This window comes from Neopelma chrysocephalum, unplaced genomic scaffold, assembly GCF_003984885.1.
Source record: "Neopelma chrysocephalum unplaced genomic scaffold, ASM398488v2 Primary Assembly neopelma1_22b, whole genome shotgun sequence".
NCBI classification, from domain to species: Eukaryota; Metazoa; Chordata; class Aves; order Passeriformes; family Pipridae; genus Neopelma; species Neopelma chrysocephalum.
The window spans coordinates 3,907,398-3,923,814 of record NW_020897690.1 but is presented as its reverse complement, the minus strand read 5'-3'; the positions used below and the strand labels follow the sequence as shown (position 1 = coordinate 3,923,814).

The window sequence follows — 16,417 nt, the reverse complement described above, 5'->3', positions numbered from 1 at the left end:
TGGGGGGGCGGAGCGGCGGCGGGCAAGCCCCGCCCCCGGGGCGGTCGCCAGCCCGAACGCCTTCCTTGAGTGGCATCTCGCTCCGCCAATGAGAAGCCGGCGCGGAGGGAGGGGCGGGTCGGCGGCAGCGGCGGGCGGTGATAGGCCTGCGGTGCGGGCTCGGCTTCTGCGTGCGGGGTTTCGGCGAGTTGCTGTTGCGGAGGTGCGGGGACTGTGGTGCGAGACGGGACGGGACAGGACATGGTGGGCTCCAGCGAAACCGGCGGCGAATCGTGGCGGGGCCGCTACTACCGCCTGGAGGAGGTGCAGAAGCACAATAACAGCCAGAGCACCTGGATCATCCTGCACCACCGCATCTACGATGTCACCAAGTTCCTGGACGAGGTGGGTGCCCGCGCTGCCCGGGGCGCTGCCGGAGCCCGCGCCGTGACCCAGGCGGGGCCGGGGCTGCCCCAGGCCGGGCTTCCGTCCGCCTGCCCCGGCCCGCGGGTGCGGCACGGCAGGAGCCGCCCTCGGAGCCGCGATAGCGACCTCGGGAAACAGCCCCGAGGCGGCCCCGGCCTCCGGGCGCCTCTCGGGCAGCACAGACCCGCTCTCTGCCTTAAACCTTCGGCTTTCGAATTTCAAGGTGAATTAGCAGGAAATGAGGACAACGAGAAAAAACCACTGGAGTCAGTCTTAAGGGCTCAGACAAGCAGGCTGTCTCTGTTAATGTTGGGTGCCAAGAGTGTATCCGTCTGCCTCTTGCTCTAGTGTGCCGACTGAGAGCAAGATTTAAAGTGGGAATTTAAAATATGGCTAGGACCCTGAACCATGTTATCTCGTGAGCGAAAAGGTCAGCAACTCCTCTCTTCACACTTTTACAGTGTGTGTTGTGTTACGGAACAGGAGGGAAACTTCACAGAGCGGAAGGAAAGTATCACAACATCCAGAATATTGCAGGTTTTGGAGTGACTCTAACAGTCACAGAATCACAAAATGGTTTGGACTGGAAACGACCTTAAAGCTCATCCCATTCCAACCCACCTGCCGTGGGCAGGGACGCCTTCCACTAGACCAGGTTGCTGCCAGCCCCATCCAACCTGGCCTTGAACACCTTCAGGGATGAGGCATCCACAACTTCTTTGGGCAGCCTATGCCAATACCTCACTACTGTAATTGTAAAAAACTTTTCCATATATCCAATCCTTGGTAAAGACACTTGGTCACAGTGGCTTGTGTACATATCTGCCAAATGAGTACAATATGGGTGACCTTAGTCCTGTCTTTTTGGCAGGACATGGTAGACCTGGCATTGCATACAGGCAGCCAGGTTCAGAAAATTAACTCCAGTGTTGCTCCAGGGCCTGTGATCTCACTGCCACCCTAATCCGTTCAGTGCCAGCAGGCAGAGGGATGCTGTGGAGCTGCAGGAGTTCAGACTCTGGTGTGGAGGACTAGAGTCAGGTTGAATTCCTTTGGTTATGTTTTACTGGGTTTTTCTCTTCCCCAGTTAGCAGCTGACATTTTTGATCTCCTACAGACAGTGAGCAGTTGGTTTAATGATTGATAGTCGTGGTTAATAAAGCAGCATTTTAGTTATTGGACTCAAATGTTCTTCTGTAGAGATGCAGAAATATAACCACCAAGAATTTTTTTTCCATATTAAATAGAGCTGGGATTTAGATATTTTGAGTTTTCTCCCTTGCTCCCATTATTCCCAATTTGCAAAGAATCGCAGAATCAGTTAGGTTAGAAAAGGCCTCTGTGGTTATTGAGTCCAACCTATGACCCAACACCACCATGTCAACTAGACTGTGGCACTAAGTGCAACATCCAGTCTTTCCTTAAACACCTCCAGGGATGATGACTTCACCACCTCCCTGGGCAGCCCATTCCAGTGTGTAATCACCCATTCTGTGAAGAAGTTCTTCCTAAAGAAGACCTAGCATCCAATTAAAAAGTGTATGGTAGACTTATGTTAATTTCTTAGAAAATACAGTTCAGATGGGTAGATACATGACAGATTTCAAGCCTCAGTAGTTCCATAGCCCTGTCTTTATTTTTGTGCTTGTAAACACTTGCAATTCAAAGTAGAAACTGAGCATTTTGCAAAGAAAGGGTTGACAAGCAATTTTTCAAAGGCAGTGTTGACACAGGTAGTATTTCATTCTGAAGTTGTGTGTCAGTGCAAATTGTTTGACTTTTCAGCAAGGTGGATTGTGAAACTGATCTACTGACTCTTCCTTGATTATTTTTCATCTAGCTCTGCCCTGGTCTTCTTCATCCTTTTGTTATGGAAATCTCTGGTTATCCAGGCAGGACCAGTTTAATTACAGAAGCCCTGGAGGGGAATGAAGCTTTTTATGTAGTTTGTGAAACTGAAGTAGCTGTTCTTGAAACTTGATTAGTTCTGATTGATACATTATTGTATTGTATAATGTCCATATTGGGCAGGGGGAAACAAAAAAGCCCATACCTCAGAAAAACCCCAAACCTAACACAACACAAGAAAAAAAAACACTTGACAAAAAAAAATCAGAATCTAATGAGTTTAAGTAGTTTAAGTAGTTGCACAGCCTCTTCCTTCAGTACATGAGGTGAAACTGGGCAATATTAAGAGGCACTACCTTGTGTAAATTTTTCAAGAAGATCTTAATTTCAGCGTTCAGGACAACATTGATAATTCAGCAGCATATCAAAAGAATTCAGTTTGTAAGTGTTTAAAGAGTTGGGTTTTTTGGACAACTGGGGGATGTCTTAAGACACTCTGGTACACAAGGGTCAGACTTTAACCTCACACTAAACACCTTGCAATAGAACATGGCTGGTGTTGGAGCTGAAATTTTGGAGTCATTCTGAGATAATAAATCAATGAGATTATTGAAAATAGTTACCTGAAGTATCTAAGTGAAGCTACTCTCCTAGGGAAAGCTCTTGGATATTTTAATGTTCATTGTGTTGGTGATTTTTGTAATATGGAACCCTTGAAATAAGATATTTCATAGGGCACTTTTTTTTTAACCTTCTTTGAATGCTTTTGATACTTGGTTAACTTATTAAGTGTTATGCTAATTCTTTTGACACTGTCAGACACCCTGAGGCATTTACATGTGACAGCTGAGGAGAAATTGGAGCTAGCCTCTTGCTGGTTCACTCCCGAGTACAGCAAACCCTTCTCCAAGTGGGGATTATGTTAGCTGTTTCAATAGCATTATTGGTTAAACTCAGGTTTATTTATTTCTTGCAGCTCCTTGCAGGAGTAGAAAAGCTTAATATATTTTAAGAATTAAATGTGGGCCACCAAAATTCAAGTCTAGTGTCACTAAGAAGTATGCACTGCTAAAGCATCTCTTCACTCATGCTCTTTGCAAGTAGTAAATAAGTAAAAGTATCAGTATACAAGGGAGTGAAGAAATGGGAACAGAAGCTGACCTCACCAATCCCACTTCTTAAATCAATAAGCAATCTTTTCAGCTACTGCATTAACCTATGGAAATGTTTTTGCATTAATAAAGAAGTTGAAAACTTTACTGTGCTTTCATCCTGAAGACACTTTGGATGTTCTCATGCTTAATAAGTGAAAAAGTGTGCTGCTGCTTTTTACTCCATTACAGTACTGAAAGGGTGTATTTCCTCTCTCGAGCTGGTGTCTTCACAGAGCTTGTAGATATTTAGTGGAGTGTTTGGTTTTTGGGAACCATCAGCCTCTGTGAACACTTGACTGAAGTTAGTAAATAGACTGGGGGTGGTGATGTGTATGTGTTGAGAGTGGTGAGGCTGAGTAGGAGCAGAAGCATCGCGTGGTGTGACCCATATTAGCTTGGCAAGGTTTCAGAAAGATCACTTGAAATATAAAGTACTGAAGGAGGAAACAGTTGTGTACTTTGACACCTTATCCTTAGGGTTACTGAAGATGAAGATCCCAGTAACTGCTTTTTTATAATTTTTTTTTTTTAAATTGAAGATATTGGGGAAAATTCATAACTTGAATATTCATCTCTGAATTTTCTTTGATTATCGAAGTGTAAGAGAGGAAGTCAAGAGACCTGAGCTTTTGGAGTGCAGTATTTAAAAGGTTTAATTTCTTTGGCATGAAAGACTTGAAAACAGAAACTTGTATGTTATCTCTGTCATTCAAAGGCTGTCAGACCTGTGTTACAGAAAATTTGGGAAGCCTTTTCATAGTTTCAGGTCTTGCGGTTTAACCCCAGAGAGTACCTAAGTACCACGCAGCAGCTCACTTGCCCTCCCACCCTGTGAATGAGGAGGAGAATCAAAAAAAGGTGAAACTTGTGGGTCGATATAGGAACAATTGAAATAAAGTAAAATATAATAACGATAATTGTAATGAAAAGGAGAGAGAGGGGAATAAAACTTAAGAGCAACAAATGATGCACAATACAGCTGATCACCATCCACTGACTGATGCAGAGCCTATTCCTGAGCAGAGATTGGTGGCTCGCTGCCAACTCCCCCCAGTTTATGGATGGAGCATGATGTTCTATGGTGGGGAATATCCGTTTGGCCAATTTGGATCAGCTGTCCTGGCCATGCTCCCTCCCAGCTTGTTGTGCACCTGCTTGCTGGCAGAGCATGGGCCACTGAAAAGTCCTTGACTTAGGTAAGCACTGCTTGGCCACAACCAAAACATCAGTGTGTTATCAACATTATTCTCATGCTAAATCCAAAGCACTGCACTGTACCAGCTACTAAGAAGAAAATGAACTATATCCCAGCTGAAACCAGGATAAGGTCCTATGTCGCTTAAAGGAAAATAGCTACTAGAAATGCATGTGTAATCACAGCAGGATCTCATGGCTATATCTGTATTGCAGATAATTACATATATGAATAACATTAAATATCAATTATTGGACTAAGTATGTTGCCCTATAGTGTTTCCCCATAATTTTAATAAAGTAATCCCTCTAGTCAGACTTTGACATCAATCTAATGAGCTAAACAAGAGTAACTGGGCCTGTAAGAATGAACGGTAAGTGTCTTGATCTGCTTGCTGATGTGGTGAGGCTTTTGTGGGAACTTGATTGGATTCTTTAAGCTAGGCAAAAAAGCTGACATGTATAGGAACATCTCTACCAGAGAGGAGATTTTTGTTCTGGAAACCAACTGTGATATACATTTAATATTAATCTAATACAAACTTTGTTTTGGTTACTTCAATTGTTGGTGGTCTTGGAATTCAACAAAAAACAATATTGGTCAATAAATTTATTTTTTTTCCATAAAGTATGAACTTGTGATTTCACAGCACTTTTTCTAAACAGAATGGACAACTGTCACTAAATGTGTTTTGTAATGCTGATCAGATAAAGTGCAAAAAGCAAATATTGCTTTACTGTGTCAGGATGAAAAATGTTCTTTCCCCTATGTGGCAATAAGTTACATTAATTCTGTATGGCGGTATTGTGGAGGAGTAGCATAAGGCCTTCCATGTTTAAAATAGTGAGCAGCTTACATTGAAAGGTGCCAATATTAGCACATTTGAAGTCTACCAGTGTACCATATGAATTGCTATTGCAGAACCTTGTAGTCCAAGGCTTAAACCTGATGTTATCACTTCCTTAAGCTCTGATGAAGCTTGCAGGAGGATTTGAAAATGCTTTGAGAAATAGCACTTCTTAGCACTCTTTTTTTGCAAAACGCAGCAAGCTGTATTTGTTTTGTAAGTGGGGAAATGGGCACTGTTGTGGTTTAGCCCCAGTACCCTGCAGCCCCTTGCTCACTGTTCTCCCGGCCCCCACAATGGGATGAGGAAGGGAATCAGGGGGAAAAAAAGATAAAGCATATAGTTTGAGATAAGAACAGTTTAATAACTGAAATAAAATATAATATAATAATTGTAATAAAAAGAGGGACAAAAAGATGGATGATGACCCCGGCCCAGCCTGTTCCCAAGCAGCAATCTGCAGGTCCCAGCTAGCTCCCCACAGTTTATATACTAGATGTGGTGTTCTATGGCATGGAATACCCCTTTGGCCACTTGGATCAGCTGTCCTGGCTGTGCTCCTTCACAGCTTCTTGTGCACCTGCTTGCTGGCAGACCATGGGACACTGAAAAGTCCTTGATTTAGAGTAAGCACCACTTAGCAGCCACTACATCATCAGTGTGTTATCAACATTATTCTTGTACTGAATCCAAAGCACTGCACTGTACCAGCCTCTAAAAAGAAAATGGAACTTTATCACAGGTAGAACCAGGACAGGCACTCAGCTACTGGGTATTTCTTTTGCACTTCATCTAAAACCCTAATGATGGTTTTCAAAAATACACTCTCAGAGAGCATTCTTCTCTTCTAGGCTCCTAGCATTTTACGTGAACAGACAGTTTCTGTCCTGTAACTTAAATAGGTGATGGAAATAATTTGGGGACTCTTTTCAGACTACACAAAAGTGCCCTTGAAACAAACAAGCATTTGTCTGTCTGTCTTGCATAATAAAGCTGATGTTCTCTGGGTGTTTCTGTTTCTGTCCCTGCCCCCTTTCTGCTTCTCATCCCTGTAGTGCAGAAACATGAATTTGTGACTGCCACTGATGGAGACCTTTGCTAATCTCCCCGTAAGTTAAATTGGACCCCAGTGTGGGAAGGGAAAGGGGGCAGGAACTGCAAATTAAGGTAGTTATGCTTTAATAGTCTTGAACTATGACACTGAGAAATCTGCATGACTGTTGCAAGGGGGAGAAGAGATAGCATTCAGGATGAAGTAACTCAGACTTTTGACCCAGATGAGAGCAGCAAGATTAACTACTTACTTGCTTTATCTAAAACTTTCTATTGTGCTGCTGTTAGGAATTAGTTTATGCTATGTACTAGCGCTGGATTTATACAGACATCTGTTATGCGTGTAACTTATTTATGTCAGTATATTGGGAATGTCTTAGGAATGAGCTAGGCTATCTTAATTTATCATCAAAAGCTTTTTCATTCCCCTTGAACCCCAGTTTTACCTGCAAGAACTCTTCAATTATTTTTATCACCAGGATTTTGGTTTAGGAGTCACTATCTGTGTAGTCTTGTGGGCTTTGCCGTTCCAGAGTCTGTCCAGAGAATCTTCATTAAAGTAACAGTTCTGGTAGTAAGCTTTGTTTACCCGTCAGAAGCATGAACAAAGGCCTTGTATAAACAAACTTCGGGAAACTCATCCAACCATGGAAAATGCTCAGCTTTTGATAGAAAAGTCAGTTCCTGCCCTTTGTGTGAGACATTACAGTTGCTCGCTTTCATTAGGGGAGGTGAAATATTTTCATTAATTGCTTGTATTTTGTGCTAGTTGTTTGCAGAGGGTTTGTAAGTTTGTATTGTTGAACAGAGGTGCCATCTAAAAGCTAAGTGTTTAGTTTTAAACTACTTTTATCTATGTCTAGTAGGTTACTAGTAGCATCATCTGGTAGATAGCTTAAGTTTGGAACTCTGTGTGTGATTCTCTGTACTTAGCCTTGCTTATGTCAGAAAAAAAAATTACCAGTTTTCCAGGTCTGGTGGCAGAGGTCAGGGTGAAGTTGTCCACTTCAGCTGATAAGTGATAGACATTTAGAGAGTTGGTAGAGAGGGTTGGTTGCAGTCACTGTGGTGACACTAATATTGTGGTTTTGTAAACAGAGGGATCAGTTACTAGTTATACCAAAAACTGGTTCTACAGAGAAGAGCTGGAGTGCCTCAGTGATGCTGCCCAAAGCTACGTGATTGCTTTGTAGTGGCACAAGGGAGGAATTTGGGAACACAAGTTAGTACATGATCATTCTGTAGTTGGCAACCAACCTGCAAGCAGTTTGTTAAAGTACTCTGTGGAGTAATTTTAGATGCACTTATATTGGTAGGTATCCACTTGTTTAGTTGGCTGGTGAATTTTTTGGGGGAACTAGTGTAAACCATGTGATCTTGATGACTTGCTGGGGTAAGTAGTATTTTATGTGCTTGTGTGAATAGGGATTGGTTTCATTGCAGTGCATGAGTATGAGTTTACATGCTGCTGGTGCTTTATAGGACGTTTAACTTTGGTGCCTTTTGCTGCTAGTTGATACCTTGTTTGCTAAGCATGTTTTCCAAGGAGTTGTGCCACCTCTTCTGCTGAAGTTGCTACATATATTTTTCTATTTTTGGGAGCACAATTCTTTAGAATGGTATTAAAAAACCTAACCTAAACAAACCCTCCAAACCCATGTTGCTGAAGAAATTCTTTGAAGACTTAGTTGTGTCAATACCTGTGAGAGACTGTTAGACCCAAGTTCTTAAGTACTGTTTCAAGGCACTGAACTTGAGTGATCCCTAAACTTTCATACAGTTCTTTTCCTGAATACTTATCAGAATGGATTCAAGGGCAGGATTTTGGTAAGCCTGCCATATTTGCACATCTGCTTGCATAATCTTTACTCTGCATGCACTCCTTTAACCTTTTTTGGATCAGTTCCTGTGTCTAATCTCCCTATCAGTTGCTTAACCTTGCTTTTGCTTAGTCATGGTAGGAATCCCTTACCTTAATAGCTGTGGTATCTTGGCTCTTTAGAAAGTGTTGGTTTGGGGTTTTGGTGGTTTTTTGTGTTGTTTTGTTTTTTTTTTTTTCTCCTCAGCTTTCTTAATCTAGTAAAATAAACGTCTGCCTTTACTGCAAAGATTCAAGTTTTGGAGTTCTGGTACTCCTGGAAACTGGTAGTAGCAGTGTTTTCTTCATCTGTATAAACAAATCTTATATTTATTGGAAGAGAAAGTTTGATATGAGATTTGAAGTAAATGCTAGCCTGAATTGCTAGACTAGCAGGAATGTTTATGCCATTTATTTTAATCTACTGGCTAAGCATAGCCTTTCTGGTCAGCTATGCTCCAGGCAAGATAACCCTAAATAGTAGAAATTTTAGATCCTGTAGTCGGAAGTATTAAAAACTGAATTGTGGCTCCAAACCCTTTTATTTCCTCTGCCACTGGTAAAGTGCTAATATCTGTTCCATGGTTGCCTTAATCCAAGGCAGTACTAGTAAGTGTTTTTAACTTGCTTACCTAATCATTCCCTATGTTTATATAGTTATTGCTTACTTGAAAGTTGAGTGTTGAATTTTGGGCATGTTATTTTTCTGTTATATGAATAACTTGAAGTAGAGGAGATTCACTGACAGCACGTGATATATCTTGCTGTATATACAGGCAGAATAATTTGATGGATGGAAATGTGGAACTTCATAAAATCCCGAAAGTGCATCCTGGGCAGAATAGCAGTTAACGGAGAACAGGAATATAGGTTAGGGGAATGGTGATGGGGTGAGGTATTAGAAGATACTGGGAGATGACTTCTCTACGTCTCAAGGTTTTATCAGCATTGTGGGTTTGGGATTCCATAGTCTATGAAAACCGAATTCCTATTTTAGTGTCTCATATGACTTTCAGTTGTGCTTAAACAGTTCCGATGTAGCTGGCTTACTCGATATTCGTACATTAATTTCTTTTGAAAAGGACCCTTGAAAGTAATCTGGCCCAACCCCCAGCACAAACTAGGATTAAGCTGAAGGTCAGGTTCCTTAGCACCTTGTGTAGAAAGCCGCAAAGGATGGAGATTCTGTGTGCTACCTTGCCAGCTTGTTTTGCCAGTGCTTGGTTGCACTTCTTGTGAACAGTTTTTTTTGTTATATCTTCCTGGGATATTCTTGCTGCAGCTTATACCTTTTGGCTTTTATCCTTTTTGCTGTATAAAGCATTGCTTGGATAAAAATACACATTTTCTACAGAAGTCAGAACACAGAATATAACTTCAGATAATAGTTGGGCTATTAAAATACAGACTGATCCCCACACAACAGTCTAAATGCTTTAGTTGCAAGGGGTAATGGGTCTTTTTACTTTGCTGCTGATGAAATAGAGACTTAGCTTCTTTGGTTTCAGCTGCAGAGAGTAGATAAAACTCTAGTTATTTAGAAAGACTTATGTTTTCTCTAGAAGGTCTAGCAGTTGATTTTGCTCTTTTTTTTTAATTTTATAAATGTAAAAACGAAGAATTTCTATTTCTAGAATGTGAAAATTTCAGTAACAAATTCAAACTCATTAAAAATTGCAGCACCCAGGAGGTGAAGAGGTCCTCAGGGAGCAAGCTGGAGGAGATGCTACTGAGAACTTTGAAGATGTTGGCCATTCCACAGATGCAAGGACGTTGTCAGAATCCTTTATTATTGGGGAACTTCATCCGGTGAGTGTGTGAGAGCGTCATTACTTTTTTTTTACTGTAGTGTTTTTCCATCTGGTTATTTATCTGGTAATTTACTTCAAAATCAAGAAGAACTGCTAGTTTGGTTGGATACCAGGCCTGCAGCTGTTTGTGGATGGACTTGGGCTGGAGACATGTTCCCCCAGTGTGAAGGCATTTGATTAATGTAGTGTAAGGATGATCACACTTTTGCTGATTTAAATTGTCTTACAGCCTAGTTCTTGAATAAACTGAATCATGCTATATTCCATGAATATGGAATCATGCTATTTCTGGTGTACCCTGCCAGTTTTATAATGAAACTCTGTAACCCTTGAAGGTGATGTGTCAGAATGTCTAGACCTTTTCCTGTGTCAATATGCAGAGTGACTACTTAACAGCCACTTTCACACTTTCATCATTGTAAATATATGTCTGCGAGGCTTCCATCTGGATCTAAAAGTACAACCCTGGCTCTTCGTATGTATGTTTAGAAAATGGCTGTTATAAGCACTGTACTTCTAGTTTGAGGCTGTCTTCCCTCTCTGTGGCTCCCCCCATTTTAAGCTGTATCAGCGTTCCCTACGTGTGATTGTCAGGGTTGTTTATGATCAGTTCCCACCGGATCATCTGTCACTTCCTCTTTTCTGTACTGTCCATACCATTTCCTGTACTTTTAACAAGCACCTTTCTGCTGTCTCAAGTTTTGAAGGATGCTGCCTTGGTTTCCTTCAGAGAGTCCTTCAGTTAAACTCTTCTGCATCTTAATAGTTGAAAACCACTGGCTAGAGGTTTAGGCTGCTAGTGTGCCCATTTGCTCTACTTTACTGCCCATTCCTGCCTCTTCTCTTTTCCTCTTCCGTTTTGTGTGTTTCGTCTTGCATTCCGGGTAAATATCACTGTCTTGAGTAGCCTATTTCACAGTAAGATTCTTGATCTTGTTTCAGTCTTATGTCCTCTCTTGATAAATGGTACTGGTGTAGCTTCTCTTAATAAGAAATAACTCAGCTCTGATGCACATTTGTGTCCTTGCAGACTTGCCATGTATTTCAGATGGCAGTCGATGCCAGTAGCATTGTTCTTAACCTGGCTATCAGTCCAATTCTTCCTTGTTTGGCAAGTGCCTGTTTTCATTTGATATGAAACAAACAGCTTGGTAGTTTAATGTAAAATGCAGCACTGACAAGACTATATACTGTTGGACTTTAATGTAATGAATATGACTATGCCAAGTAAAACTTCACGAACTTAGGAAAGATCCATAGAATTTGGGACCTTTGGTCCAGTGGACGTTGGACTAAAAACTATTTAGTTGACTTTGCCCAATGATACTAGTAGACTAGGTAGAAGTAAACTAATATGATTGCAATGAGTGTGTAAGATAAGGTTATGTGTACTCTCTAGAGACAAAGGAAAGGCAAAAACATGGGCACAAAGAATAATGAAATTTGTTGGAGGCTCAAGTTTCACTTCTTTATTGCATACTGGGAAGTATTGTTTAAGGAAGTAATCTTGTTTATGGTAGCTCAAAATCACACACTGACATCTGCTCTCTTGCAAGTGTGCTTTTATCTAGGGAAAAATACTTACATGTTAACAGAATAAATTGCCAGTGGAACTTAGTGATAAATGGTGTGGGTTTGGGGTTTTTTTTAATGCTTTTGGATTTTGTCTAAATGTTTCCTGCTTGTTTTCCCCACAGGATGATAGACCGAAGCTTCAGAAACCAACAGTAAGTGTGTTTCTTGAAATGCCACATTGTTTCTTTTAGGCAATAGGGACAGTGTCTGTGTAAATGGTATAGCCCCAGAAATAAAAATAATTCAGCTTGATTTAAGTGTGGTGGTTCAGGTTATAAATCTCTTAAACCTGTTGTTATGGCTTCAGATTATTCTTCCTGTTATTTTCTTTAATTTGTGTGGCATCAAACCAGGAGATTACTAAGTGCAATGATATTGTACCATAGCAAAAAGGTGACTCTAGAATTGCTGCTGCTGTGTCTATAGAGGATGTTTGCTCAGGGTGGCTTACCAGTATGGCAGTGTGCTTAGGAAATAATTAAAGGTTATTTTTAAATGAAGCTTAGTAAGAATAGGATCTTACTCTTGCTCTTTGATAGATTGTTTCTTAAAGGTAATCACTTTTGTAACATCTACGAATCATATAAATTGGTAAAAAGAAAGAAAGTAAATTTTATATATATAAATATATATATATGTATACACACTCTGAACCGTTCACTGTAGCAATTATTAACTTTATTATTAATTAAGGAATTAGTACACTAATAAAAATAAGAAATGGAGTAGTTGCTGGAATTCTGAGCTTCTTCTCATCAAGAATAACATCTGCTATTCAGATTTCTTTTGAAATTCAGGACAGTTTCACTTGAGCTGTAAAAGGAGAAACCATAAATGAGAAACAGACTTCCCAGTGCAAGTTGTAGATAATCCTTTGAGTAAGCTCACTGAACAAGTACTTAGAATATTAATGTGGCCAATGCATAGGCAGTTGGGAGTTAAGATGTATCCAAATAGCTACCTACACTACGCTTGTTTTCTGTCATTCCAGAAGGAATTTGGGGTGCTTTTCTCCAGCAGGATGTGTGGCTGTAGAAAGACAGTTTCATTTTGCATTGTACTCTTGGTGGGTAATGTGACAGGTTAGGTGGGTTCTGTGCCCTGGCTCTCTAGGAACTGTCAGAAGGCCTTGGGCTTTCAGATGTCCTTCTTGCACTTGCACTGTATTTAAAGTAACCCTCAGTGTTCGTATCCAGTGTCATAGAGTAAAAAAAGAGTTTTTTTATGAGCTGGGCCCTATTTCTCTTACTGTGTTGGTGTCCTCTAGGGAGGAGCCATTCCCTAGCCCTGGATGTGCCAGGTCTCTTGTAGAAGGTGTTAGCCTTGACAGTGTGGGCACAAGCTCTTCCGTGCTTTTTGGCTTTGGGATTAATTTTTCACTGACATGTTCATAAAAGCAATATAGATGTAATTACTGAGTCATATTCTTTTAAACATGGTATTTGTCACATGTAAACCTAGGAAGATTTGAGTGCTTGCAGAAGTAGTGTGCTTGGACCTTTGAGAGGATGTTGAGAATCTTTCTTTAAATCAATTTCAAATGTTCTGATGTTACTGAAGTAATTCATATTTCAATGATGGATCTTGTACCACCAAATTTAAGTAGAGTTTTAATGCTTAAATCTTTAAAATGCACTTAGGGTCGTGTTCAATTAGAATAATTCAAATTAGTAAGTCTTCATATAAATTGTGCACACGTACCCATCTGGGATTTGATCTTGTAGTGCTGCTTTCTCTGTGGAAACTGAACAAGAAGTTCAAGTCAATATCAGAAACAGCTATAACAATTTGACTGACACTAAAAAAACTGAGTTTAATAAGCCTTTAGATGTAAATTAGTAGCTTTTTTCATGTAGTTTCAATATAAAAAAATATTTGTGAATTAATTCAGAGTCTTTTCCATTAGATTTTAGTCAAGTAATTGATTTCTGTCTTTTTGGTGACTAAAACTTTTCAAATGTAACCTGAGGTTGAAGTTAGCTTCACGGAAAATTTGCAGCAAAATTTTTCTTGATGATATTGGTTTAGGAACTTGATGCAATGTTGGCTGTAGAAACTGCTGCTAGCTAGCTTCTAATACAACAGAACTGTTACAGGAATTATGAGAAGATGCTTTCCAGATGAAACACTGAGTTGTTTCTAAATTAGTCCCACTTAAAAAGTTTTGAGAAATTGAGGGACTGGTTAAGATGGAGAGGGGTGTCTGCCTTATGTAAATATCTTTTTATGCTTTGCTTTCCAGGAAACTCTTATTACCACTGTTCAGTCTACTTCCAGGTACAGTATGACACCTTATGTCAATCTTGAAGTTCCCTGTGACTGTGTTTCTAAAGCTTAGAAAGCTGAATAGCTTTTAACTGCTGGAAGCTTAGATGTCAGAGGATGGTGCATGAAAATTTATTTTCTGTGTAGAGTCCAAGCTGGCATCTATGTACCACTTTACAAATATGTCAGCTTACTCGGTAGATATTTTTCTCATATTGACATGTGTCATTATCTACCAAATGGTTTATTTTGCACAGGCCTTTGTTTCTGAAGTCTGCCACGTGAATGGAAGACACTTAATGCCATTGCCAACTGTTTTACTGACACGGATGTCTTGCTTTTAAAATTTGCTATTGTTGTTGTGTCTGAGGGAAATAAGAGGATTCTGTGTATTAGAAGAAGAATGTGTCAGAATTGAGAGGGGGTTGGAAAACACTTTGGAACACCACTGAATCAAACTCTGTAAAGTTATATCCTGCTGACAATTGCCTACTGCTGAAACCTCAGAGGACTGTTCCATGCCCCTCTGGATGAGGAGCTTGGGTGCTTTTTAAGTGTCATGTGATGCTGCTGCTTAAATCGCTTTTGAATGAATGATATTCTGGGCAGCAGGCCATGAATTTAAACATGTCTAGGGTTTTACTCTTCTCTAGTAAGCAAACTTCTTGTAAGCTCTAGTACAAAGCCTTAACAGTACAAACTTTTTTACTTGTGTAGAGTATTACTGGCAAGCCCAGGTGTTCTGTTGCCCTGAATTTTAAGTATTTATTGGAGTGGGGAGGAAGGACTTCTTTAAGCAATTACTTATTTTTTTTCTTTTTTTTTCTTTTCTAACTTACTGGTTGTCATTTCCTAAACTGATGTTTAAAAAACTTCCTTCTAGTTCATGGTCCAACTGGGTGATCCCAGCAATAGCAGCAATTATCGTGGCCCTGATGTACCGTTCCTACATGTCAGAGTAAGCGCCTTATGGAGAACTAACGCAAGAAGAGAATACATTCTCTGGAAGAGAATATAAGCAATCTTAACCCAATATGTTTCTGGACGAAAGCCTCATGTCTGAAGAAAAATTCAGCTTTTTCAGAAAACTGAAAAATTCTTTTCTACTGTGCACTTTTCTTAATGTTGCCTTCTGATGTGCTGCTCTGTAGTGATAAAAAGGCAGCATTTCTCTTTTTGTATAACAATTTTATTCTCTAATGAATTATTGGATAACTGTATTGGTTTCTGTGTTAGAATATTGTTTTGTATGTAACACTGATTCTGGTTATTTCTCTTTAATTTGTAATGGGGTCCATAGGACTCTCTTTACATATACATTTTACAGCTTTAAATGACTACCAAAACTGTGTACATGTATTTGTCTATGTACACAAATTAACTTAAAAAATCATGTTGTCTTCTTAAATGTAGTATGTTTGAATGAAATGCAAATTAAATGTAATGAATAAAACCAAGTGGAGTAGTGGTTATAGGTGCCTGTAAGCAGGCCCTACCAGTCAGGCTATAATGAGCTGATTTTTTTACATTTCTTCTGCCATCTGCTCTTATAGTTGTTGTCGATACTCCTACTAGCAAACTGTTCTGTTTGTATCCCGTTGAAAAATTGAGGTGAAATATGAAACTCAATGTTTGGCCCAATTATGTCTGTCTCACTTATGTGAAAAATATATTTTTTTTTTCAAAAAAGTCAGAAAAAAGTAACTGCTACTAAATAGTACTACTCCTGCCAAACACTCAGGTGACTGTAAAATTTGTTCTGGGACTTTCAGGCTTTGGTAAAATCTTTAAGTTTGTCATGTACATTGTGAGCGGGAAAAAAATTATAGATGAAATCTATTTCTGACTCTTCTGTGATGTACTCCTTGGTGTTTTACTACAAAGAGATGACTATTTTCAGCCCTCAATATACAAGATAACTGAAAGTTTGCATTTTGTGGTGAACATTTTTAGTCATGTGTAAATGATCGTGAATAAAAGTTTAATTACTTACACCTGCTGGCTCAAACGCGTTCGTTTCAAACTTTCTGAAGGCCTTGAAAGGGATGTCATATCGGGACACTTGTCAGAAGTACTTGTTTGATGGTGTGTCCTCAAAGTCAAGATAAATTCCTAATTCAGGGAAGTGTAAGAAGTGAAAAAGTGTATCATGGAGCAGTGGCATAGATAGGTGTTTTCATCAGCATGACCTCAACACCAACTAGTGACTTAGCAGTGGTTTGGCCCTGCAAGCTCTGCCTCACTGATATTCTTCAGGATTTGAAGCACTATTCCAAGGGCTGCTACTTGCAGCACCAGGGAAGATACGTGCAGTTTAGGGCCAGTGTCAAGCCAAATCAAATTAGAAGATAGTACACTCTAAACATGAGCTTTAAAAAATAGATAAATAAATAATTGGGGGAGGGA

The 16,417-nt window shown here is 39.9% G+C and overlaps 1 protein-coding gene across 1 annotated transcript; it reads left to right on the top strand.

The window, feature by feature from the left end:
• Positions 1-73: 73 nt before the first annotated feature.
• LOC113965246 (cytochrome b5) lies at positions 74-16,005 on the top strand. Its single transcript, XM_027678364.1, is given in 7 exon segments — positions 74-177; positions 179-220; positions 222-384; positions 10,041-10,169; positions 11,869-11,898; positions 13,989-14,023; positions 14,895-16,005. Coding segments are annotated over 7 exon segments (567 nt in total). The 5' UTR covers positions 74-88; the 3' UTR covers positions 14,974-16,005.
• The last annotated feature ends 412 nt before the right edge of the window (positions 16,006-16,417 follow it).